General features: G+C 50.3%; 2 protein-coding genes across 3 annotated transcripts; both read left to right on the forward strand.

Annotated features, from left to right (window-relative positions):
* Positions 1-6993: 6993 nt before the first annotated feature.
* Gpatch3 (G-patch domain containing 3) lies at positions 6994-14435 on the forward strand. Its single transcript, XM_051171759.1, has 7 exons — positions 6994-7477; positions 9121-9545; positions 10176-10350; positions 10982-11041; positions 12970-13091; positions 13318-13445; positions 14219-14435. The coding sequence occupies exons 1-7, from the start codon at positions 7027-7029 to the stop codon at positions 14433-14435; spliced, it is 1578 nt and encodes a 525-aa protein (XP_051027716.1). The 5' UTR covers positions 6994-7026.
* A 605-nt stretch (positions 14436-15040) lies between these two features.
* Gpn2 (GPN-loop GTPase 2) lies at positions 15041-21411 on the forward strand. 2 transcript variants are annotated; one of them, XM_051171763.1, is made up of 5 exons: positions 15041-15493; positions 16699-16855; positions 18133-18293; positions 19358-19488; positions 21270-21411. In XM_051171763.1, the coding sequence occupies exons 1-5, from the start codon at positions 15083-15085 to the stop codon at positions 21358-21360; spliced, it is 951 nt and encodes a 316-aa protein (XP_051027720.1). In that variant the 5' UTR covers positions 15041-15082; the 3' UTR covers positions 21361-21411. The 2 variants fall into 2 exon arrangements, with proteins under 2 accessions (XP_051027720.1, XP_051027721.1); XM_051171764.1 differs by having other exon boundaries at positions 15041-15424.
* The last annotated feature ends 4948 nt before the right edge of the window (positions 21412-26359 follow it).

Below are 26359 nucleotides of genomic sequence, written 5' to 3' on the forward strand. Positions count from 1 at the left end.
CAAAAAACAAAACCATGTTTATTTCTCAGTTTCTCTCTTAACCCACTTATCGTACAAATAACTGAAACTGTTTTATAATAAACTTCACAAGACAATAACTGAGCTGTTATTACTTTATTCTTAACCCTCTAAGCTGATTTGGCTTCCTCCCAGCGTACATCCCAGAGATAGTTGCACTTTGTAGCTTTGCTGCTCCAGCTCCTCTCCTGATGCCTCTCCCAAGCCTCAATCCCCCAATACCTCTCTAAATTCTCCTCCCCTTGGCTGGCAGGAAGTCCAGCCTATTCTCTCCCCTGCTCAGCGATTGGCTGTACACTGCTTTGTTGCCATATTAGGGGAAAATTAGGGAGCAGTGTTTACGCAACATTGAGACAGGAGATTCTCAGAGCAAGGATTGCACCCAGATATGGAGGGCGGGGTACAGAAATCAGCACTCAAATTACACAGTAATCTTATGCCTGCAGGAGGATCAGAGGGTCAATATGGTTCACTGAGTAAAAGTGCATGCCAGACAGTCTAAATTCAATCTCTGGAAGCCTGCGATGGAGGGACAATCAATTCTTGGGCCTTTTAACCCCCAAACTCACACGTGGCATGTGCGTTTCTACACCCCACACCTGTAGCAGGAACTCTGGTTCCTTTAAAAACTCAGTTATCGGCTGGAGAGATGGCTTAGAGGTTAAGAGCACTGCCTGCTCTTCCAAGGGTCCTGGGTTCAATTCCCAGCAACCACAGGGTGGTTCACAACCACCTATACTGAGATCTGGTGCCCTCTTCTGGCACGCAGGTGTACATGCAGAAAAGGCACCCATATGCATTAGTAAATAAATAAATACTCAGTTATGTAGTAGTGGCTCACGCCTTTAATCCCAGCACTCGGGAGGCAGAGGCAGGTCGATCTCTGTGAGTTCGAGGCCAGCCTGGTCTACAAAGTGAGTCCAGGACAGTCAAGGCTACACAGAGAAACCCTGTCTTGAAAAACAAACAAAACAAAACAACTCAGTTATATTATGTAAACCTGTTTCTGATTTAATTCCAGGTGTAGGATATGGGGCTGCTTTAGATAGTCCACAGCAGCTGACTGTTTGCCTTGTGCAGGCTCTGGGAGGGGAATGGTCTTTGCCAGATGCAGAGAGTTTAATTCTGAGAACTCTGGAGAGGAAATAAACTCCAGAGTCAGGAGAGAAATTGGGGGCGTTGCTCTGAGAAAGAAGGATGCTGCTGCTCACTCCACACACACTGGTTACGTTGATACTGTTTGCTGAGAAGATGTTGGAGATATTCTGAAATGACGATTGAATTTGCCCAAAGGAACTTCATGACCCTCACCAGCAGGAAGCAGCTAAAGAGAACTCCGCCCCCTCTCCCCACTAACGTTCTTTCTCTCCTACCTGGTGTTGGGGGTTGGAAGGATTTGGGGTGGAGAAGGGAGAAAGAGATATAAGAACCCCAATAAAGGGGCTGGAGAGATGGCTCAGAGGTTAAGAGCACTGGCTGCTCTTTCAAAGCTCCTGAGTTTGATTCCCAGCACCCACATGGTGGCTGACAACCATCTATGATGAGATCTCATGCCCTCTTCTGGCCTGCAGGTATACAGCCAGAGCACTATATACACAATAAATAAATCCTAAAAAAGAACCCCAATAAAATAAAATTTAAAGTACCATACACTCCCACACACAATGACAATAAATTAAAAAATGAAATTTATGTGGCTGGGCATGGAGGCGCACACCTTTAATCCCAGCACTCAGGAGGCAGAGACAGGTGGATCTCTGTGAGTTTGAGGCCAGCCTGGTTTACAAAGTGAGTTCAGGACAGCTACAGCTACACAGAGAAACCCTGTCTCGAAAAACCAAAAAGGAAAGAAGAAAGAGAGAGACAGAGAGAGAGAGGGAGGGGAGGGGGAGAGAGAGAGAGAGAGAGAGAGAGAGAGAGAGAGAGAGAGAGAGAGAGAGAGAGAGAGAGAGAGAGAAGAAAATAAAATGTGTCAGTTGCTAAGAGAGTGGACGGCTCTCCAGAGAACCCAAATTCAGGTACCAGCATCCAGGTCTGGCCGCTCACAACCACCTGAAACTCCAGCTCCAGGGGATCTGGCGCCCTCTTCTGGCTTCCATTCAATATGGTATCCACAATACACACACATGAGCGCACGCGCGCGCACGCCCGCACGCACACACACTTTTTGCTTTTGTTGTTATTTTAGGAATTGCTCCCACACCCAACTAGATTTTACATATATTTTTTTTTATCTGTCTGGGTCTTATCTGCCTGTATGTTTGTGTACCTTGTGAGTGCAGTATCCATGGAGGCCAGAAGACAGAATCATATCCCCTGGAACTGGGGTTACAGATGTGCTGTGAGCTGCCATGCAGTTACTAGGAACGAAACCCAGGTCCACCACAGAGCAGCCAGTGCCTTTAACTGTTCCACTGAAACCCCTGCTCACCTCCACACAAGCTGGGAAACCCCATCTCATCTCCCGGTCCCCACATTTCTCGAAAGCCACCCAAGAGTGCCTACCCAGGGGCTCAATGTTTGACCATATATGGGAACGATCCCAGCTCCTAGCCGACACATCATCACTCCTTGGCTAAGCTCTATAAAACCCCCTTACTAGCCAGGTATGCAACTTCATTGGCCGCCACCTGTGAGATCACTCAGAGCTGCCTCTCAATAAACCTGGTATTTTTATTTTGTTTTTGGTGGTTTGTTTTTTTGTTTTTTGAGACAGGGTTTCTCTGTGTAGCCTTGACTATCCTGGACTTGCTTTGTAGACCAGGCTGGCCTCAAACTCACAGCAATCTGCCTGTCTCTGCCTCCCGAGTGCTGGGATTAAAGACACGCTCCACCACCGCCCGGCTAAACCTGTTTTTATACTCTTTCATTTATTTATTTATTTATTTATTTATTTATTTATTTATTTATTTATGTTTTTTCAAGACAGAGTCTCTCTGTGTAGCCTTGGCTGTCCCAGACTCGCTTTGTAGACCAGGCTGGCCTCGAACTCATAGTGATCCCCCTGCCTCTGCCTCCTGAGTGCTGGGATTAAAGGCGTGCGCCACCACGCCTGGCTTTATACTCTTGAATTGGCTCATTTTGTTGGTCTGAAACCTTGGAGGAGTAGAGCCCCCAGCCCAGAGGGCCAGGCCCAGGACACATGGGGACCTCTCCTCTCCTTCTCCACCTGATGTGATTGATTAGGGCTAAGTCACCCTTTCCAGCTTCTGCCCAAGAGGTAGTGGCTGCCTTTTTCAAACTTTGGAGTCCTGGATCCCCAAGATCCTCTGCTAAGCTATGGCCATGGCAAGGCAAGCCCACCTGTTCCAAACCAAAGACAGTCTTTGTCCCAGGGATCCTTTGATTCAGAGATGTCCTTTCCAAGGTCGTGTTTACCACTCCCCCACCCCCCACCCTCTTTAATCCCAGCACTCTGGAGGCAGAGGCAGGCAGATCACTGTGAGGTCAAGGCCAGCCTGGTCTACAAAGTTAGTCTAGGATAGCCAAGGCTACACAGAGAAACCCTGTCTGGAAAAACCAAAAAAAAAAACCAAACAAACAAAAACATGATTCAGAAGTTAAGGGTACTGGCTGCTCTTCCAGAGGACCTGGGTTCAATTCCCAGCACCCACATGGCAGGTCATAACTGTCTGTATTGGGATCTGATACCCTCTTCTAGTGTGCAGATGAACACACAGACAAAGCACCCATATCATAAAATGTATAAATATATCTTAATAACAAGACAAACCAGACTGGGCTTGGTGGCACGTGCCTTTAAACTCAGCACAGACAGGAGTATCTTCGTGATTTCAAGGCCAGCCTGGTCTACAAAGTAAGTCCAAGACAGCCAGGGCTATTACACAGAGATACCCTGTCTCGAAAAACCAAAATTAAAAAAACAAAACACTGTTTATAAACTGGGCAGTGGTGGCATGTGTATTTAATCCCAGCACTGGGGAGACAGACAAATGGATCTCCGACTTCAAGGCCAGCTTGGTCGACTGAGTGAGTTCCAGGACAGGCAGTTTTATAACACAAGAATGGCCACACACCTTGAACTCACAGAGATTTGACCACCTCTGCTTCCTGAGTGCTGCTGGAATTACATGTGTGTGTCACCCATTTTCACGAGGGGCTTTTGAGGAAGAGGAGGGAAGAGTTGGCTCAAGCTGAGAATGGGCCAAAGTTCAGAGACCCAGGGGAAAGGGAGAAGGAAGTTAACCCAAAGCTTCATTGGCAGGGGCGAGGAGGTCAACTAAGCTGTTACCTGGAATTTGGAATCTGTCTGGTTTCATCACAGGTAAACAAGGCGTGCTCATGACTCTTCTGTTAAGTTCCATGAATAAAGCTGCCTCTTTGCAGTGAACTCTGTTCTGGAACTCAGAACAACAGTCTGGAGGCCTTACCCTTCACTGCTGTGCTGGACCGCAGGGCTCTGGTCAAGTCCCACACTGTCCTAACGTCTCATGACAAATGCTAACAAGATCTCTTATGAAGCTAGACATGGTGGTGCTCACCTTTAATCCCAGCACTCTGGGAGGCAGAGGCAGGTGGATGTCTGTGAGCTCAAGGCCAGCCTGGTCTACAAAGTGAGTTCAAGACAGCCAAGGCTACACAGGGAAACCCTGTCTCAAACAAGAGAGACAGAGAGAGAGAGAGACAGAGTTCTCATGAGCCCAGGCTGGCCTCAAACTTGTTATACAACTGATCCTCCTGTCCCTACCTCTGAGATGCTGGGATTACAGACACTATGCGGTGCTGGGAACTGACTCAGGGCTTGGTGCATGCTAGCCAAGTGCTCTATTAAAGAAAGCCACACCTCAGCCCTGTTTGCTTCCTTTTTAGTTTTTTGGGTTTTTTTTTTTTTTTTGTTCTTATTGTTGTTTTTTGAGACAGGGTTTCTCTGTGTATCCTTGGCAGTCCTGGACTCATTTTGTGGACCAGGCTGCCCTTGAATTAACAGCGATCCGCCTGCCTCTGCCTCCCGAGTGCTCGGATTAAAGATGTGTGCCACCACTGCCCGACCCTTTTATGTTTTATTACCACATATTTATACATTAGTTTTGTTCTGATACTTTACACATGTATATAATGTATTTCCATCATTCTTGTCCCTTCTGTTACCCTCTTTGTCCCCCTCCCACTCCATTGAGTTAGTTAGTGCCCTTTAAAAAAAAAAGGTTTATTTATTATTGTTTATACAGTGCTCTACTGCATGTACACCTGCAGGCCAGAAGAGGGCATCAGATGGCATTATAGATGGTTGTGAGCTATCATGGGGTTGCTGGGAATTGAACTCAGGACCGTTGGAAGAGCAGTCAACACCTTTAACCTCTGAGCCATTTCCCCAGCCCTTACCCCCTTATACTTTCAAGGTTTTAGTTTGCTTATTTTTTGGTGAACCAATGCATTTCTTTTAAGGTCCTTTACATGAGCATAGGTGACGGGGGTGATTACAGGAGCATTGATACCTTAGCAGCAGCAACACTACTGCAGAAAGTGTCTTCCTCTCTCTAGTGGGACTTTTCTGGGGAATGAAAACAATTGCCTACTCATCCTAAATAGGGAACCAACGACAGACCAAATTTTGCATAAAATTAACCAGCATTGATTCTCCTGATGTCCACGTTAGTGAGCCAGTGAATGTATCCGGGTTATTTACAGGAGAATGGGTAAGGGGTTACCTATAGGAGCATAGATGGCTCAGGCGCAGCTCGTTGCATTACTGAAAAGATGCAGCCCTGGAGTTCTATGCTGGACTGGTAGGCACCTGGACCAGGCTCTTTTCTCCAGCAATCCTTACTGCTTCGTGAATCTTGTATGTTTTAGGAACTGAGAGTTGTGAGTTGTTTATTGTTCTAAATTTTGTTCTAATTTCTATTTTGAATGTATAGGTGTTTGGCTTACAACCATATCTGTGCATCATGTGTCCTCAGAGGACAAAAGAAGGCATTGGATCTCTTGGAACTGGAGTTACAGGTAGCTGTGAAATGCCCTGTGGGTGTTAGGAATTGAACCTGGGTTCCCTGGCTCTTAACCACCTAGTCATCTCTCCAGCCCCCATTGTTTGCTTGGAGGGATCTTCTTTCCTTTCGTGTGTGTGTGTGTGTGTGTGTGTGTGTGTGTGTGTGTGTGTGTGTGTGTTTCAAGACAGAGTTTCTCTTGTAGTGCTGGCTGTCCTGGACTTTGTAAACCAGGCTGGTCTCGAACTCACAGCAAAACCAAAAACAAACAAACGCTTATGTGTATGGGAGTTTGGCCTGCATGTATGTGCACCACCTGTGTGCCTGGTGCCTCTAGAGGTCAGAAGAGGGTGTCCAATACCCTGAAACTGGAGTTACAGATGGGTGAACTGTCTTGTATGTGCGTGCTGAGAATCCAATCTAAGTACTCTGTAAGAGTAGTTTAGTTTTTTTGAGACAGGGTCTCTCTGTTAGCCTTGGCTGTCCTGGACTCGCTTTGTAGACCAGGTTGGTCTCAAACTCACAGCGATCCACCTGTCTCTGCCTCCTGGTAGCTGGGATTAAAGGCGTGCGCCACCACGCCTGGGTAGAGTAATAAAGGCTCTCAAAACTCACTGTGCAGACCAAGCTGGTCTTGAATTTGCCTAAATCTGTTTGCCTCTGCCTCCCAAATGCTGGGATTAAGGGCGTGAGCGACCACGCCCGGCCTTCTTCAACTTCTGTTTTACTTAGATCCAGTCTTGTTATGTAGCACTGGCTGGCTTGGCACTATATAGTCCAATCTTGCATTAGACTCCCGCCAGCTCCTAGCTCAGCCTCCAAGTGCTCCACACTGGTTCCTCCTTTGCCCCTTGAGCCTCTTCCAGGCTGGGCCAGCTATCACTGAGCTACAGCCAAGCGTATCAGACGAGTTTCCCATCATCTGTGGATCTGGACAGCCGGTTTCGGCCCAAGAGCAACAGAAACACAGCTTGAAGGGCCAAACGACCACAGACCGCAAAGTCTAAGACGCGGTGTTCTCGCGAGAGTTGACTCCAGGCTGATCATGTGACAACCCAAGATGGCGACTCCCAGGGAGGTGGACGAAGAGTTGGCGGTTTACCTGGTGGTGAGTGGGATCCCTCCTGTGTTACGCTCGGCCCAGCTACGGAGCTACTTCAGCCAGTTTCGGGAACAGCGCGGCGGAGGGTTTCTCTGTTTCCACTACCGGCATCGGCCCGAGAGGGGCCCTCCGCAGGCGATTCCGGACGCGGCCCGAGCTGCCCCCCAGCCTGCTGCGGAGGATCCGGGGCTCGCCCAGGCTACAGCCACCGATGCCCGCGCTGTCCCCGCCCCGGACTCGGCTCCGGTCCAGACCCGCACCTGCTGCTGCATCGTCTCGGTGAGGGGAGTGGCGCAAGCTCAGCGGCTGCTCCGCATGTACTCGGGCCGCCGGTGGCTGGACTCTCAGGGGATCTGGCTCCCGGGCCGTTGTCACATCCGCAGGCTAAGGCTACCCACTGAGGCTTCAGGTAAGAGGGAGAGAGAATGGATTGGAATTGGATTTACGGCCCTTGGAAAGGAGGCACAGTTCCTGGGTTGCGAAGATAGGTCAGACCTCTGGTTACCACCGTTTAGGAGCCTAAGGCAGTTCTGGACAAAGCTACAAGTTTTCAGCCCAAGTCTTTGTTCCACTCAAGAACTTAAAAGGCGAAAAACCAAAACAGAGGCCAATACAGATGCGTTCCAAAGTTATGCCCTCTTAGGACCATTTCTCTGAGGGGTTGATTTTGCACTGACAGAATTTCTTGAAAAAGAAATTTGGAGCCGAGCTTTAATCCCAGCACTCAGGAGGTAGAGGTAGGCAGATCTCTTGAGTCTGATGCCAGCCAAGGCTAGACAGAGAAATCCTGTCTCGGAACAAAGAAAGGAAAATTGGTTTCTTCTAACCTCCCACAAGCGACTGGAAGGCTGGCCCTGCAGAGGAAAGAAGTAACTCTAGGGTTGGAGGCAATCACAGTTGGGCTCCCCACAGGACTTAGACCAGACCACAGGAGGCAGCAGAAGAAGGCGGGGGCACAAGTGTGTCCATTGGGAAAAGGAAGTCAAATAGTTATAAATGCCAGATAGTTTATTTATTTTATTTTATTTTATTTTTTTGAGACAGCGTTTCTCTGTGTAGCCTAGGCTGGCCTTGAACTCACAGCGATCCACCTGCCTCTGCCTTCCGAGTACTGGGATGGGATTAAAGGCTGCACTACCACTCCCAGCTCTGATGGAGAAGTTTAAATAAATTATTTTGAAACATTTTATCCTTGGCTACAAGAGTGGTGCCACACCCCTTTAATCCTAGAAGAGGCAGTCAAATCTCTGAGTTCAAGGCCAGGGAGATAAGAGATGGCTCACAGTTAAGCACACACAAGTTACTACCCTTGCAGAGGCCTTTGAGTTTCCAGCACCCATGGGATAGCCCATAACTGCCTGGAACTCCAGTCTCAGGAGATCTGACCGCCACAGGCTCCTTTGCGTATGTGATGCACATACCTACGCCCAGGCCTATACACAAAGACAATTGTTTAATTTATATTTATTTTGTGGGAGCAGAAGATACAGGTGACACTAGTATGGAGGTCAGAGGGCAATTTGTAGGGGCCAGTTATCAATTCTGCCATGTGGGTTTCTGGGGGTCAAACTCAAGTCATCCAGCTTAAAGGTAAGATCACCTTGTTAGGTTTTTTTTTTTTTTTTTCTTTTTAAAGATTTATTTATTTATCATATACAGTGTTCTGCCTGCATGCCAGAAGAGGGCACCAGATCTCATTATAAATGGTTGTGAGCCACCTAACTGGCCTCTTAACTCATGATCCTCCTGCCTCAGTTTCTAGTGCTGGTCTCACAGATATATACCACAAGTCTAGTAGGAAAAAACTTTAAACTGGGATTCGCTTTTATTATTAATTTATTCTTGTTACATCTCAATGGTTATCCCATCCCTTGTGTCCTCCCATTCTTCCCTCCCTCCCCTCTTCCCTTTATTCCCCTCCCCTATGACTGTTCCTGAGGGGGATTACCTCCCCCTGTATATGCTCATAGGGTATCAAGTCTCTTCTCGTGGCTTAAATATTTCTAAAAATCCTAGGGTTTTACAATCCATCCATTCTCCTTCCTCCCTAAGATTTGGGGTCCTTTCCCTTTAAGACCCGGAAGGAGCTGCAGAGCCGGAGGGGTGAGAATGCAGTTTTTACCCTGGCCGACCTGAGGCAGCTCCCCGAGCTGAACCCCCCAGCACTGATGCCCAATGGCAACGTGGGCACCCCCCTGCGCGTCTTCTTGGAGTTGATCCGGGCCTGCCGGCTACCCCCTCGAATCATCACCCAGCTGCAGCTTCAGTTCCCCAAGACGGGCTCCTCCCGGCGCTACGGCAATGTGCCTTTCCAGTACGAGGACTCTGAGACTGTGGAGCAGGAAGAACATGTGTACACAGCCGACGGGGAGGAAATCCCCGAGGGAACCTGCTCAGAAGATCCAGCAGCCAGCCCCTTGGATGAACCTGAGGATGAGGGGCCTCAAGAGGAAGAAGAAGAGTGTCACTCAGAAGATGTGAGTGCTGCCGCATCCTGCAGAGGCCAGGCTCGGGCTGGGGAGAGCTCATTTGGCGGACAGACCGATTACCCAGGGAGCACAAAGCTCTGCATTTGAATCCCAGACTGCAGAAACCTGGCAGGGTGGCACACACCTGTCATCCCAGCCCTAGGAGAGGGGGGGACAAATCACCTTACCTCTGAACCTGGGCTCTTCCCGCCTATAAAATGGGAATAGTGGCACTTGCCTCACAGGGCCACTGGGCTGATTTCCAGGAACCCAGGTATAGGAAGGGGCTGCCCAGCAGGAGCCAGTCCTTGTCCCTTCTTTCTTCTGACATAGTGGAGAAAGGCTTCAGTGGCATGTACTGATTAACTGCTGGCGAGAGGGCTGTGTGCTGAGAATTAAAGTGTATGGGGAGAACCTGCCGGGTCAAAGCACAGACCTTAGAGTGAGTCGAATGAGATGCCCAGGGATGGCACCAGGTGTTGGTCCAGGTTTAAGGTCTAAGTATGGTGTTTCTAGAGACGCCTGAAGGCACGGTGCGGAGGTCTAGCACCCATGTCCCCTCCTGGGCCCTGAAACTCCTTCCTTAGGCCTGTGGGTCAGGAAGTCAGATGCAGCTCAGCTCTCCTCTGGTTCTCTCAGGACGATGACCGGGGCGAGGAGTGGGAGCGTCACGAAGCGCTGCACGAGGACGTGACCAGGCAGGAGCGGACTAGCGAGCGGCTCTTTGAGGAGGAGATTGAGCTCCAGTGGGAGAAGGGTGGCTCTGGCCTGGTGTTCTACACCGACGCTCAGTTCTGGCAGGAGGAGGAAGGAGGTAAGGCCAGGTAGCGCTTGGCTATCTTGTGGTTACCGTGACAAATACCGGGTGTGGATCAACTCCTAAAGAGAAAAGGGCTGGCTCAGCTAGACGACTCAAGGCATGGTGATTGGCCTGTGGTGAGGCTGCACGCTGTGGAGTGCTTGGTGCAGGACGACAGTTCACCTCACGGCTGGGGTGCAAAGAAGAGACCAAGTTCCCACAGTCTCTTTTGAGGGTACCAACAAAGCTCCCGTCTTTTAAAGTTCCCCTTACTTCCTGCTGTACCTGGCACTAAGCCTTTCACCCATGTGCTCTGTGGGGACGCTTAGGATCCAGACATTAAGTTGGGGCCTCTGCTCTACAAAGCAGATTTTCCTGACAGTCTAAGAAAGCTAAGAAATGGCTTCCATCCTATGTAAATACAGACTGGCCATCCTATTTTGGAATGAGGAGTTGGTGGGATAGAAACGGAAAGGGTTGACTAACTAGATTTAGCTCTAAACACATGTGGGAGTCGTTGGGGGTGGGGCATAGAGCTTGGTGGAAGAGCATTTTTAGCTGTGCGAGGCCCTGGCTCTCATTCCATAGTCCTGACACCAAAGAACTTAGCGTCTTTAACCCACGTTCTGGGTCTTTTCCCCTGTAGATTTTGATGAGCAGACAGCTGATGACTGGGACGTGGACATGAGTGTCTACTATGACAAAGGTACGGAGCAGGGGGTGGCAGTCCTGGAGGAGCGTGTGCCCTAGTCCCCAGCCTTAGCCACACATGCTTGTCACAGGTTAAGTCAGGACCAGGGGCCGCCCAGGGTCTCTCATTCTCAGTGTGCTCAGGAAGAGTGGGTCAAGAACCCCCTGGACACCAAAATCTGCAGCTGCTCATTTACACAGTACTGAATAGACATGCTTATATCCTCATGCATACCTAATAATCTCTCTAAAAAGTGGGGGTGTGGTTCGAGGGAGTTGCTTGCACGAAGAGCTTGAATAAACTGCTTGGAGAAGGAAAAAAAAAAAAGTTATCGCGAGCTGGAGTCATGGCTCAGAGGTTAAGAGCACTGGCTGTTCTTCAAAGGTCCTGAGTTCAATTCCCAGCAACCACATGGCGGCTCACAACCATCTATAGTGAGATCTGGCGCCCTCTTCTGGTGGGCAGATATACATGCAGGGAGAACATTGTATACATAATAAATAAATAAACCTTTTTAAAAAGGCAGAGGCAGGCAGATCGCTGGGAATTCAAGGCCAGCCTGGTCTACAGAGTGAGTTGAGGACAGCCAAGGGCTACACAGACCTTGTCTCAAAAGACAAAATAAAGTAAAACAAAATTCCAGGTTGTTCTTCAAAATTATGAGTTGACCAAAAGCCAAGTTTCTAACTGTTTGGAACCTGTTCACCCAGAACGCCACAGGCCTGTCACAGAGAGAGGACCACTAGACCAGGCTGGCCTCAGACTCAGAGATCCTCTTTCCTCTGCCTTTAAAATGCTGAGATTACCAGCACTCAGGAGGCAGAGGCAGGCGGATCACTGTGAGTTCGAGGCCAGCCTGGTCTACAAAGCGAGTCCAGGACAGCCAAGGCTACACAGAGAAACCCTGTCTCAAAAGACAAAAATAAATAAATAAATAAATAATGCTGGGATTAAAGATAGGTGCCATGTAGCAGGGCATGGTGGCACATGTCTTTAATCCCAGCACTCAGGGAGGCAAAGGTAGTCAGATGGGTGTGAGTTCAGGGCCAGCCAGGGCTACACAGAGAAACCCTGTCTTGAAAAACAAAAAGAAAAAAAAGGTGTGTGGCATGATTTCTTGTCCTTTTTTTTTTTTTAGATAAAATTCTTATTTTAATTGTATTTATGATTTTTCATTTTGTTTGATTTTTGAGTCAGGCTCTACGTGGCTATCCCTGGCTATCCCAGAAGTCACTATGTAGACCAGGCCTTGAACTCAGAAATCCACATGCCTTTCCCTTGGAAGTGCTGGGATTAAAGGCATGTGCCACCAACCTCAGCTAAGATTTATTTATTTATTTATTTATTTATTTATTTATTTATTTTTGGTTTTTCGAGACAGGGTTTCTCTGTGTAGCCTTGGCCATCCTGAGCTCACTTTGTAGACCAGGCTGGCCTCGAACTCACAGCGATCCGCCTGCCTCTGCCTCCTGAGTGCTGGGATTAAAGGCATGCGCCACCACGCCCGGCTAGATTTATTATTTTTATCCTGTTTGCTTTGCTTGCATGTAAGTATAGCACGTGCCTGGTACACTTGGAGCCCAGAAGAGAGCATCAGAGCCCTCTGGAACTAGAGTTACTGACAGACGTTAGTTGCCATGTGCATGCTGAGAAATGAGCCGGGTCCTGTAGAGGCCCAGTACATACTCTCAACTGCTGAACCGTCTCTGCAGTTCGCAGTAACCTGGGTTCTGATTTCATCTCTGTCAGTTCTGTGACTTTTGTGCACTGTCCCTCATCTGTGAGATGAGACCTGTGCTTCCTGTTCTTGTTGAGTTCCCAGGCTCGTAAGAGAGACTACAGAACATTATGCAAACAACTCAGTAAGACCTGTGAGGGGACCCCAGAAACCTCATCCTCCTGGTGAGTGGGACCCTTTTACAAAATGGATTGTGGTCCCTCAGATGGTGGGGACAAGGATGCCCGTGACTCTGTCCAAATGCGCCTGGAGAGGAGGCTGCGTGATGGCCAGGAAGATGGCTCTGTGATAGGATGCCAAGTGGGCACCTTTGAGCGCCACACCAAGGTGAGTGAGCACTGGCTGGCCCACTCAGCCCTTTCCCTTTATTTCTCTTCCTGTTCCAGGGAATGTGCCTCCCTCTCCTTCCTTTTTCTTTTCCCTCCATCCCTTACTTCCTTTAAGGCAGGGTCTCCACGTGTAGCCCAGCCTAACCTTGAACTCACATCCTCTGCCTCTGTCTCCCAAATAAAGGGACATGCAGCACCTTGAGTCTAACTGCTTCCTTCTGCAGGGCATTGGCCGGAAGGTGATGGAGCGCCAGGGCTGGGCTGAAGGCCAGGGCCTGGGCAGTAGGTGCTCCGGGGTGCCTGAGGCCCTGGATGGTGATGGCCAGCACCCTAGATGCAAGCGTGGACTGGGGTAAGTGCAGCTGAGGGACTCCCTAGGGTCACAGTCCAGCTTGGGCAGTTTGGTTTCCCTCATCCCGTTGCTTGGGGGATGGGTACCCTAGATGAACAACCTCATAGTATAAGGTACAAGAAATAGGTGTTACGTTCGTTTTAAACTAAATCCTACAGCTTAAAAGGATCATGGATTTTGCCAGAGGGTGGTGGCGCACGCCTTTGATCCCATCACTTGGGAGGCAGAGGCAGGCAGATCCGCTGTGAGTTCAAAGCCAGCCTGGTCTACAAATCGAGTCCAGGACAGGCAGGCAAGGCTGCACAGAGAGACCCTGTCTTGAAAGAAAAAAAAAAAAAAAAAAATAGGGTCATGGATTTCCCCTCCCCACAGGAAAGTCGTGTTCTTAAGTCTGAACTGAGGTTTGATAAGGTGGTCTGTTGTGGGGATGAAGATTCCAAGGTTCAGCTGGGCATGGTGGCGCACGCCTTTCATCCCAGCACTCAGGAAGGCAGAGGCAGTTGGAGCTCTCTGAGTTCAAGGCCACCCTGGTCTACAAAGCAAGTCCAGGACAGCCAGGGCCATACAGAGAAACCCTGTCTCAAAAAGAAAAAACAACACACACACACACAAAAACAACCAAACAAAAAAAACCCCTTAAAATTCCAAGGTTCCTGGGAGTTGACACAGACTGTCTCCTATCACCATGAGGCACTTCTGTCATACTAACCAGGCGTGTAGAATTTATTCCTGTCTCCTGCCAGCCTCTTCACCACGAGCCCTGTTTCATCCAGGTACCATGGAGAGAAACTTCAGCCATTTGGACAACAGAAGAGACCCCGTGGAACTAGCTTGGGGCTCATTTCCACAGTCTACGATGCGCCTCTGCCCCAAGACCAGAGGGAGTCCCTGCTCCGGCGCCAGCCACCCACCGGCATGAAGTTTCGGACAGATAAGACTTTTGTGAGGAGTTCCAGCTGGGCCTTAGACAGCCCCTCGGAGCCTGAGTGAGGCCAGGGCCTTGGTCGGGATTGCCCAGCGGCAGGAACACATCCCTCTTCCCGGGTATCCTGCCTTGTAGACTTCTGAAGCAGCCAGGCTAAAGTACACAGCACTGGGCGGGCCCGCCACCTCTCTACCTCAGATGCACAAAAAGCCCCTCCTTCCCCTGGGGCGTTTGTGCCTAAAGGCCTTTCCTTGGTCTCGAACCCTAGTCCTTGTTGGCTTTCCCCAGAACAGCCTGTGGCACAATCAAGTGGGTTTGGGGGCTCAGGGGATGTCTGAACGACAATACCATGAGACAGGAAAAGGGACCAGAGAAGAACTGATCCAGAGAGGGTCGAGCCGCCCCTCACCACCTCTACCCTCTGGCCAGGGACGGGTCTGCGCTAAAATAAGTGAATTTACAACTGGACCAGGCCTAGAAGTCTGCCTTACAGAAGCCTGGGAAAACACTAGCCTGATAAGGAGGCGTGAGAAATGCGCCTGCGTGACCACAGCCTGCGCCGTCGTCGTGTGGGCGGGACTTCCTCTGCAGACAAGTTCCGGCCAAGTCCGGAAGTGGGAGCTTTCCGCTTTCGTACCGGGTAGTTGGCGTCTTTCTGCGTGGGTCGCCTGTTTTAGTTCGGAAAGTGCCTGTGGGCTGGCCTGCTTCACTCATGGCGGGGCCTGTCCCGGTCACTGCCTTCGGGCAGGCGGTGATCGGGCCCCCGGGCTCGGGGAAGACCACGTACTGCCTGGGCATGAGTGAGTTCCTGCGGGCACTGGGTCGGCGCGTGGCGGTCGTGAACCTGGACCCCGCCAACGAAGGGCTGCCTTATGAGTGTGCCGTGGACGTGGCCGAGCTGGTGGGGCTGAGCGACGTGATGGACGCGCTGCGCCTGGGGCCCAACGGCGGCCTGCTCTACTGTATGGAGTACCTGGAGGCCAACCTGGACTGGCTGCGCGCCAAGCTGGAGCCCCTCCGAGGCCACTACTTTCTCTTCGACTGCCCCGGCCAGGTGGAACTCTGCACCCACCACGCCGCCCTGCGCAACATCTTCTCCCAGATGGCTCAGTGGGACCTCAGGGTTCGTCTAGCGTCGGGCCAGCCCATTATGCAGATACAGTCCCTGAGACCGGAAGGCGGGTAGACGCCACACCCCCAGATCACACTGCGAGATGGGGCTGAGTTGGGTTTGGAACCGATGTAAAGCCTCTTGAGTACCAATTTTAGCTTTGCCACCCGCTTCCTGTGTCTGAAAGTCCGTTCACCCCACTCAGTTTTGTCATTTGTAAAAGAATGTTTGTTCTCAACTGGGAATTTAAACAGTTCAGCGATTGTTTGGTGTGCGAAAGTGTAGTGAAAGTGGAGAGGTAGATGCAGTGTAATTTGAACCTGTGGCCCACTGCGGGGCTCTTGGCAGAGACCTTCTGAGAAGGGTTGGAGACTTATTTAGCTCAATGGTAGAGATTTTCCCCCTGAGATAAGGTTTCTCTGTGTGTAGCACTAGCTGTCCTGGAACTCTTGGTAGACCAGGCTGGCCCTTGACCTCACAGAGCTCTGCCTCCTAAACGCTGGAATGAAAGGTGTGCACCACCATACCCGGCAATGGTAGAGATCTTGTGTAACAAGCAGAGGCTTCCAGCCCTGGATTTCGTCCCCAGAATAATAGAACAAAAGGTACCATGTAAGAGAGCCGGGCGTGGTGGCGCACGCCTTTAATCCCAGCACTCGGGAGGCAGAGGCAGGCGGATCGCTGTGAGTTCGAGGCCAGCCTGGTCTACAAAGTGAGTCCAGGATGGCCAAGGCTACACAGAGAAACCCTGTCTCGAAAAACCAAAAAAAAAAAAAAAAAAAAAAAAAGGTACCATGTAAGAAAAAAGTGTCTAGTATCTTCTGGGAGGGGGACATGCTTGGCTTGTGGAGGCCGAAAGATCGGGAATTGTGGCCTTAAAACCTGGTCTCGGAGAGCCGGGCGTGGTGGCGCACGCCTTTAATCCCAGCGCTCGGGAGGCAGAGGCAGGCGGATCGCTGTGAGTTCGAGGCCAGCCTGGTCTACAAAGTGAGTCCAGGATGGCCAAGGCTACACAGAGAAACCCTGTCTCGAAAAACCAAAAAAAAAAAAAAAAAACCTGGTCTTGAGCACACACATGTAGAAGGAAAAAAGCAGAACAGTACTAAGAAAGGCCTGGCTGGCTCCCTAAGCTACAGTCTGACAAGGGGGGCGTGGGTCCCAAAGTTCCCTCCCACCCAGGTCAGCCTTGCCTCTCACCCTGTGCTGTCTGCTCACAGCTGACCGCTGTCCACCTTGTGGACTCTCACTACTGTACTGACCCAGCCAAGTTCATCTCCGTCCTGTGCACCTCCCTGGCCACCATGCTGCATGTGGAGCTGCCCCACGTCAACGTCCTCTCCAAGATGGACCTCATTGAGCACTATGGGAAGCTGGGTAAGAGACCGACCCTGCTTGGTGCTGGAGGAAGCTGCCGCTGCCTCACTGTGGCTTCCTGAAAACTGGCCATTTATTGTGTGGGCCACTGTGCCAGACCCTCCAGTAGATGTGGATAGGGCTATGAAGGGATTTAAACAAGGTGATAAGACAGTGGCTGGCTAAAGGAAGTGGATAACGGATCACTGCTCTGAGGCCATGGCACCTTGACACTTGGGTGGTGACAAACAGCTGGAAGGCTGCTGTAGCCAGTACTGTCCTCACCCAGCTGGGCAAGATCTGTGAGTTCGAAGCCAGCCTGGTCTACAGAGTGAGTTCCAGGACAGCCAGGACTACACACAGAGAAACCCTGTCTCAGGAAAAAAAAAAAGAAAAACTACATTGGTTATAGGTCCCCCGCCCCTCAGAGCTGAGGACTGAGCCCAGGGCCTCTGCCACTGAGCTAAACCCTCAACCTTGGTTATAGGTTTGTTTGTTTCTTTGTTTTTTGGTTTTTTTTTTTTTTTTACTTTGTTGCTGTTGTTGTTTTAATAATTTATTTAATTTTATTTTGTGTGCATTGGTGTGAGGGTGTCAGATCCCCTGGAACTGGAGCTACAGACAGTTGTGAGCTGCCATGTGGGTGCTGGGAGTTGAACCTGTGTCCTCTGAAAGAGCAGCCTGTGCTCTTAACCACTGAGCCATCTTGCCAGCTCCTACTTTGTTGTTTATTTTTGAGACAAGATTTCGCTGTGCAGCGCTGGCTGTCCTGGACTTGCTTTGTCAACCAGGTTGGCCTCAAACTCACTGAGATCCACTTGCCTCTGCCTCCATAGTGCTGGGATCACAGGGGTGCACCTCCATACCCAGTATTGGTTTTGTTTGTTTTCTCTCTCTCTCTCTCTTTTTTTTTTTTTTTAAAGATTTCTTTCTTTATTATGTATGCCATGTTCTGCCTGCATGTACGCCTAGCTGCTAGAAGAAGACACCAGATCACATTACAGATGGTTGTGGGCCACCATGTGGTTGTCATCAGTGCTCTTAACCTCTGAGCCATCTCTCCAGCCCCTCGGTTATGATTTTTTTGTTTGGTTGGTTTGGTTTGGTTTTTGAGACAGAGTTTCTCTGTGTAGTGTTGGCTGTTCGGGGCTCACTTTGTAGACCAGGCTGGGTCACAGGGATCCACCTGCCTCTGCCTCCCAAGTGCTGGGATTAAAAATGTGTACTACCACGCCTGGCTAGTTCTGAGGTCTTAAGCCTAAGTGTCAGCAGCTTCTAACTCTGGTTTCTTTCCTCAGCCTTCAACCTGGACTACTACACAGAAGTCCTGGACCTCTCCTACCTGCTTGACCACCTGGCGTCTGACCCTTTCTTCTGTCACTACCGTCAGCTCAACGAGAAACTGGTACAGCTCATCGAAGACTACAGCCTGGTCTCCTTCATCCCCCTGAACATCCAGGTACTGGACAGTGAGAGATCTCTCCTCCTCCCTGCCTGCAGGTCTGACATGCGAAGGGCATGTGAAGACTTGGCGCCCTGGGCCGGTCCTTGGCTTGCTTTCAGGACCAGGAGCAGCAGTAGCCATGATCCCAGTAAAAGCATAGACCAGACTTTGGTCCTGTTGCTCCTGAGTCACAGAGGCCTCTGCGCTGGTTCCCTCTTGAGTGTGGATGAACATGAGTGAATCCAGAAAGTCACCAGCAAGAAGTTGACCCAGGACCAAGGGGACAATGGTTTTGGGTCCATTTAGCTGAGCAACCATGCTGCCCTCAACCTCCGCACCGCGCCTCTTTTTGAAACAGATAGCCCAAGAGACATGGTGGTTTTACGTTCCTTTCTGCAGCCGGAGACACAGTAGTTCTCAACTTGTGGGCTGTGACTCCTCTGGGGGCCACATAACAGGTATCCTGCATAGCATAAGCATTACAATTCAATTCACAGCAGTCGCAACATTACAGTTATGAAGGAGCAACAAGACAATTGAATTGTTGGGGGTCACCACAGCGGGAGGCGCTAGATTAAAGGGCCGCAGTGTTAGGAAGGCTGAGAACTGATGCTGTAACCCCACAATTGCTAACTTCAGCGTGAGGAGAGTGTGCGTGCCCACCACCCCCTCCTAAGGCTTTCCCTGCCAGCACTGTGCTGGGGGCTGAACACATGTTATTTTGATCTGTATATTTCATTGAGATACATGGATGGGGAGACTGTTACAACCCACATAGCAGGTATTTGTCAGGTGTCCAGACTCTGGAGGTGCCTTGACCTTCACTGACTCCTGACCTTGAAGGCTGCTTGCCCCAGTGGGGACCAGGCAGTTCTCTAGGATAATAGGGGTGCTGCCCTGGGCAGTGACTGCGCTGAGCAGCCGGGCCTGGGGTGGGGAATGTGGGGGTGGGGGGGTGGGGGTGGCTGTTCTAGGCCAAGGAAGGTGCACATGTGGCGGCGGCGGCAGCATGGGAGGAGTTGTTGGAGGGCACAGCCTCAGCTCCACAGCTCACCAAGCCGTTTCTCTGCTCTGCTCAGGACAAGGACAGCATCCAGCGGGTCTTACAGGCCGTGGACAAAGCCAATGGCTACTGTTTTGGGGTTCAGGAACAGCGAAGCCTGGAAGCCATGATGTCCGCTGCGGTGGGAGCCGACTTTCATTTCTCCTCGTATCCTTAGGGGACGCGGGAAGGGACCAATGGAAGAACACAGGCACAGAGGCCTAGAAATGAAATGGCATTGGGCCTTTGGGAGAAGTGCGAGGGGTTCGGTTTGCTAGGTGTAATGGGAAAGAAGTGGTGAGTAAAAGAGGCGTGGCTGGGCATAGAGGGGGGTGCAGCCCAGGATAGCTCCTTGCCTATGGCCGTGAAACTTCGGTTTGATCCCTGCTGGGGGATCTGTAGACAGTCTCAAGGATGAGGATTGATTTATTTGGTGTTTTGAGACAGGGTCTCTCTACCCCTAGCTGACCTATAGCAACCTATGTGGTACAAGCTAGTCTTAAGCTGTTTGTTTTTTCCTTTTTTTTTTTTTTAAAGCATAGCCTGTATATGTGCCTGCAGGCCAGAAGAGGGCACCAGCTCTCACTGTAGATGGTTATAAGCCACCGTGTGGTTGCTGGAACTTAAACTCAAGACCTTTGCAAGAGCGTGCAGTGCTCTTAACCTCTGAGCCATCTCTCCAGCCAACTCCCGGCACATGCCTGTAAGTCAGTGCCTGGGATTCTGAGGGAGAAAGAGCATCAGAAGCCTGAGGCTAGCCTGGGCTATAAAGTAAGAGACTACCTCAAGACATATAGGAGAAGCCAGGCATGGTGGCACATGCCTTTAATCCCAGCACTCCGGAGACAGAGGCAGGTGGATTGCTGTGAGTGTGAGGCCAGCCTGGTCTACAAAGCAAGTTCAGGACGCGAAGGCTACACAGAGAGACCCTGTCTTGAAAAACCAAACAAGGTAGAGGCAGGTGAGTTCGAGGCCAGCCTGGTCTACAAAGAGAGTCCAGGACAGCCAAGGCTAACACAGAGAGACCCTGTCTCGAAAAACCAAAAAAAGAAAAACCAAACAAATAAAAACAAAGAGAATAGAGAAAAAAGTATGAGTTGAAAAATATGGTATGGAAGAGGTAGATTAGGAGAGCTAGTGGCAGAGTGGTCATGGGGTAGAGGGGACAGGTCTGCCTTTAGAAGGGATGGGCGGGCAGTTGAGCGGAGTTTGAGCTCACTGCTGGACAGCCAGAGCTGTGCAGACGGCAGCTGGGCCTTTGGTATTGGGTTTTGACCAGTTCATGTGTTCCTTGGGTAAGAGGCAGGAGGGAAAGGCCTGGTCCTTCAGGTCGATGGTCTCTGAGACAGCACTGGTCCAGGAGGCTGGAGATGGGCGTTCCAGGGTCTGGGATATAGAGGCAGATGAGTCCAACCAGCACTAGTGATTTGTGTCAGGCCCTTAAGGGCGAGTGGCTAAAATGGTGGCAATAGGTCATGTGCAGCTAGTGCTAGCAGTGTCCAGTCAGTCTTTCCTGTTGTGAATGTGATCTGTGTCCTGTCCCCTGTAGCCCAAGAAGAGTAGGGTACTTCCTTGGTAAGGAGGAGGGGGTGCAGTAGTCACTGAGCACCTGCTGTGTGACAGGTGTCAGGGAGGTGCTCTACTCACTTTATGGTCACAGCTCCTGGGTGCCCTTACGAGGAAAGGGAAGTGGCAGAGGCAGGATTTGAACACCCTGGTCTGGTATAGAGCATATACTGGAGGGCTAGTGCTCCCTGGGCACTAGGGACCACTTTGCTATATGGTCAGTGTGGGGAGAAACAGGAGCCCTGCGTGGCGCAGGGATGCTTGGCAGTGGCTCACCAACTGTGGGAACTAGGGCAGAAGAGGTCAGATCCTGCCGGGCCAATCCCTCATCATCTGCTTGTGCTCTAAGCCTTGACACCCCCCCCCCCCCCCCTTTCCCTCAGCACTCTGGGCATCCAGGAGAAGTACTTAGCATCCTCGGAGCAGACTGCAGAGCCGGAGGCCATGCAGCTGGAACACTCGGGGCCTGGGTAGCCGTGCACAGCTCGGTGGTGGGCGCACAGCCTGGCAGGGTACAGACCCAAAAGCCCTGTCCAGCCCATGCTGAGGCTGGGAGGAAGCAGCCATCCCTGCAAAGGACTTCAAAGCAGACACGCGCCCTCTGTGGCGCCCTCAAGCTCGGAGCCCTGCCCCCAGGAAATGCTGCCCAGAAGTTGAGGACTGGCTCTACTTGGGCTTCCATGGGGTGTGATATGAGACTTTTTGTGACCTCAAACTTTTCTTCAATCCTCCGGACCTGAGGGTTTGGAGAACCAAGAAATGATCTGTTCCTCCGAATAGTCCTGTTTCTTTGTTTTTTGTTTTAATTTTTTTTTTTTAGGGTTTTTTGTTTTGTTTTTTGAGACAGAGTTTCTCTGTGTAGCCCTGGCTGTCCTGGACTCTCATTGTAGACCAGGCTGGCCTCACCGGGATCCACCTGCCTCTGTCTCCTGGGTGCTGGGATTAAAGGTGTGCACCACCACTGCCCGGCCTTTGTTTTGTTTGTAATTGCTTGTGTGTGTGTGCACGCGCGCAGGTGTGCAGGCATGGTCAGGTAGCTTGTGGGACCAGGGTCTCTCCCGAGTTCTCCGTGGTGAGCTCAGGTCATGGGACTTGACACCAGGTGCCTTCCCCTGCGGAGCTGCCTCAGCAGCCCCACTTGTCCCTTCATTCTTCATTCAGGACAGGTTCACGAGGCCTCTGCTCCGGCAAATCAGAGCTGTGCGTGACCTCCTCCTTCAGTGCTAACAGTGGGTGTTCAGGTCAAACATCTACAGGCAACTCCTAGCCAGACCTTATTTACTGCTTTATTTTTATCCTATGCATTTTATGGTTTTATTCTGTTTTGGCAAATATTAGTGAAAGTTTGAAAGATTAACATCACTTGGGCTGGAGACAGTTTAGTAGTAACTAGCGTGTGCCAGGGTCACATGCCAGGAGAGAAAGGAGTGATTCCTTCAAAAACGAGGGGATTTTTATTATGTGCCTCTAATCCCAATACTTGCGATGTTGGGACAGTAGGATCAGGTGTCCACGGTCAGCCTTGGCTATATCGTTAATTTCAGTCAAGCCCTGTGTCTAAAGAAGGTTTGTGCAAAGTGAGTTGTTTAAAGAAAAGTAGTATTGCTGTGAGTTCAAGGCCAGCCTGGTCTACGAGGTGAGTCTAGGACAGTCAAGGCTACACAGAGAGACCCTGTCTTGAAGAAAAGAAAAAAGGAAAGTATTGCCGGGTGGTGGTGGAGCATGCCTTTGATCCCAGCCCTTGGGAGGCAGAGGCAGGTGGATTGCTGTGAGTTCGACACCAACCCGGCACCAACCAACAAAGCGAGTCAGAACAGTCAAGGCTACACAGAGAAACCCTGTCTTGAAAAACAAAAATAAATAAAATTATTTAATGTTTTAAATTAAGTTGTCTGTGAACTCTTCTTTGCTGTTTATGTAGGGGAGCGGCAGTTTGCATTTTTAGCCAGTAGGTGGTGCTATAGACTCAATTTTGCCCTTACATCCTGACAGGAAGGGCCTGATGACCAAAGGGCACTTGTGCCAGCAGGCTTTTTTCTGGCTTTATCTGTAGACCCATTACAGCTACATGTGTGCTGGGTTTGGCATTTTACAAAGAGCCTGCTCATAAAGAATCCTCACGTGGCTCTTACAGCAACCCGGAGAGAGACGAGGTAGGGAATGTCACTAGCCTGGCTCCCTCAGCTCACCTTGTCAACTGAGTCTGGAGTGGCCCTCAGTGTATGTACATATGTCATTTATCACCCCGTGGGAACTTTAGTCAAGAGAAAAGTTGAGGAATCTAAACATGGGCTACGAGTACTGGTCGAATCCATGGTGGGTTTCTGCAGTTCAGGAAAGTCCGTTCTGAAGTGGCAGTGAACCTGGTGCCTGATCTTCGCTTCCCAGTGTGGGCAGCCACAGCTGAAAGCAGGAGACGGGCGGCTAGCCTCAGCTCCCACGCCAGGCTGTGGCTGCGTAATAAGCAGGTGCTGTTTCCCCAGCCTCTTTCATCTGAGGAGTTCAAAGCACCTCACCCCTATTAATGCCCTGCACAGTAGGTGGGGAGTACCAACAGAGCAATCCAGGGGAAACTGAGGCCAGGAGGCACAGCTTGAGCTTTGCTGTGAGTCACCTGCGGGGCCGGGAGCCCAGGAACCCAGACGCCCAGGCTTCTGGGCAAACGCCATGTCTGGGTGGGAAGGAGGGTTCTGTGTTTTGAATGGCACCATAGTCATAGGTTTTGATGCTTGCCCATCACAGGCCCTGACTCCCCAGAACAAACCACATGCAGGGGCTGAGGGCATTGTTTACAGCTTTATAGCTCAGCCGTGCACCTCAGCATGCACTCTGGCCAGAGTGGAGGTGGGAAGGGAGGCCTTGGTTGTGGCGGCAAGTGTTTCATTTTTCAGCAAACGTAGTTCTCAGCCAGGCTTGGCGGCTGCCATGTATAACCAAACTTCAGGTTAGGTTTTACCTTTCTAGTGAAAATACGAAAATTATGGCTGGGTGTAGTACATTATACATTTAACCCCAACACTCAAGAGAGAAGCAGAGGCAGATGGATGTCTGTGAGTTCGAGGCCAGCCTGGTTTGTAGAGAGAGTTCCGAGAAGAGCCAGGACTACACAGAAACCCTGTCTCAGAGGGGGGGGGGGGGGGGGGGGGGAGAGAGAGAGAGAGGGAGAGAGAGGGACCACCGCAGGTACCAGGCCCACACATGTGCACAGACATACGTGCAGACGAAACTCTCAAGCACATAAAATATAAAATGTAAAAAGTAGGGGGAAAATGGGGAGGTAAAAAAAAAAAGTTGAGATAGGCTCCATGGGTAAAGCCTCTGAGTTTGAGCCCCAGTTGGTTCTTGCAGGGTGACTGACTCAAGCGAGTTGTCAGCTGACCTAAGCACATGTGCCCATACACATGCACAGAATAACGTTTTGTTTTGCTTTTAAGTCAATACAGTGCTCTGCCTGCATGTACACCTGCAGGCCAGAAGAGGGCATCACATCACATTCTAGATGGTTATGAGCCACCATGTGGTTGCTGGGAATTGAACTCAGGACTTCTGGGAGACCAGACAGTGCTGGTAATCTCTGCCCCCAAAATAACATTTTGGTAGTTTTGTTTGGTTTGGGTTTTGGTTTTTTGAGACAGGACTTCTCCATGTAGCCTTGGATGTCCTGGACTCCCTTTGTAGACCAGGCTTTGTAGACCCTAACCCTGAGTCCAGGACAGCCAGGGCTACAGAGAAACCCTGTTCCGGGAAAAACAAAAAACAAAACAAAAAAACCCAAAGACAAACAAAAGCAAAGCTGCTGCTGGTACTGCTCAGATTCTGCAGATGTGCTACCACAGTGCTTTCCAGGAATGAATAGCGTCATCTTTCCTGGCCACCCCTGCTGAGCAGCACTGATTTAGTGCTTCTATCTCTGAATTGGAGACCACCCTCCCCCAAGTAGCCGGAAGGTAGAGTGGGGAGGTGGTCTCTGAAAGGCTCCTAGCTTAGTGGCAGAGGCCCTGGGCCCCGCCCTGTCTGCCTGCATTAGTGGAGTGCTCACCCAGGCTTATCCTAGCAGTGTCTGGAAAGGAGAAAGATTTCCCATCTTTTCCCAAGAGGGACAAGGAAGGCCTTCAGCCCCATTGTAGCACCAAAGCCCCAGTTTGGATCTCTTCTCTAACACCTGTTTAACCAGTCCTGATCTACCCAACCTGGGGTGCCCACTCCAGTTTCCTGCCCTGCTTAGAACTCCACAGTAAGGTGCGGCTGCTCCCTGTGATGTGACTCCTGCTGGGGGTTCCAAGCTATGTCTTGTCTTTCTTTGTGTTCCTGCTCTTCCAGCCAGGGAGATGCCTGAAACCCCGGAGGCCCAAGCTGACTGGGCGGTTTTGTTTTGTTTCTCAAGACAGGGTCTCTCTGTGTAGCCTTGGCTGTCTTGGACTTGCTTTGTAGACCAGGCTGGCCTCGAACTCACTGCGATCCACCTGCCTCTGCCTCCCAAGTGCTGGGATTAAAGGTGTGCATGTACCACCACACCAAGCTTTCAATAATTTAAAAAAAAAAAAAAAAAAAGCTCTAGGGAGTGGGGCGTGGTGGCGCACGCCTTTAATCCCAGCACTTGGGAGGCAGAGGCAGGTGGATTGCTGTGAGTTTGACACCAACCTGGTCTACAAAGCGAGTCCAGGACAGTCAGGGCTACACAGAGAAACCTTGTCTTGAATAACCAAAAATTATTAAATAATAAAAATAAATAAAAATCTCCAACGGATTCAACTCTCTCTTCTCTCCATGGGTACTACATGCATGTGATGTGCATTTATATACTTGCAGGCAAACATTCATACACATAAATACAAATGTTTTACTTTTATGGGGTTTGGTTTGGTTGGTTGGTTGGCTTTTTGAGACAGTTTCTCTGTAGCCTTGGCTGTCCTGGACTCACTTTATAGACAAGGCTAGCCTTGAACTCAGAGATCCATCTGCCTCTGCCTTCCAGTACTGGGATTAAAGGCATGTGCCACCATGCCCAGCAAAAACAAATGTTTCAAAAATAATGAAATAAAGGCCGGGCGTGGTGGCGCACGCCTTTAATCCCAGCACTCGGGAGGCAGAGGCAGGCGGATTGCTGTGAGTTCGAGGCCAGCCTGGTCTACAAAGTGAGTCCAGGATGGCCAAGGCTACACAGAGAGACCCTGTCTCGGAAAAACCAAAAAAAAAAAAAAAAAAATGAAATAAGATGGGAGAGATGGGTCAAGAGCTAAGGGCACTTACTTTCCTCCAGAGGATCAAAGTTTGGTTCCCAGCATCCCCATCCAGCATCTCGCATCCTAATTCAGCTCCGGGGGATCTGATGTGACCTGGCTGCCTACGATGCACACAGATGGCATACACAGACAGAGGCAAGCAAACATACACGTAAATAAAACATCAAGAAAATGTCAGGTAATGAAATACTTTTTTATAAAATTGAAGCCAGGTTTGGTGGTTGCATACC

This window comes from Acomys russatus, chromosome 29 (assembly GCF_903995435.1).
Source record: "Acomys russatus chromosome 29, mAcoRus1.1, whole genome shotgun sequence".
NCBI classification, from domain to species: Eukaryota; Metazoa; Chordata; class Mammalia; order Rodentia; family Muridae; genus Acomys; species Acomys russatus.

Excerpts from the sequence above, each read along its gene's own strand:
- Gpn2 (XM_051171763.1), top strand. The coding sequence starts at position 15,083 with ATGGCGGGGCCTGTCCCGGTCACTGCCTTCGGGCAGGCGGTGATCGGG. Across the intron at positions 18,294-19,357 it reads TCATCCCCCTGAACATCCAG|GACAAGGACAGCATCCAGCG; the intron begins GTACTGGACAGT and ends TGCTCTGCTCAG. Across the intron at positions 19,489-21,269 it reads GCCGACTTTCATTTCTCCTC|CACTCTGGGCATCCAGGAGA; the intron begins GTATCCTTAGGG and ends CCTTTCCCTCAG.
- Gpatch3 (XM_051171759.1), top strand. The coding sequence starts at position 7,027 with ATGGCGACTCCCAGGGAGGTGGACGAAGAGTTGGCGGTTTACCTGGTG. Across the intron at positions 9,546-10,175 it reads AAGAGTGTCACTCAGAAGAT|GACGATGACCGGGGCGAGGA; the intron begins GTGAGTGCTGCC and ends TGGTTCTCTCAG. Across the intron at positions 13,446-14,218 it reads AGATGCAAGCGTGGACTGGG|GTACCATGGAGAGAAACTTC; the intron begins GTAAGTGCAGCT and ends TGTTTCATCCAG.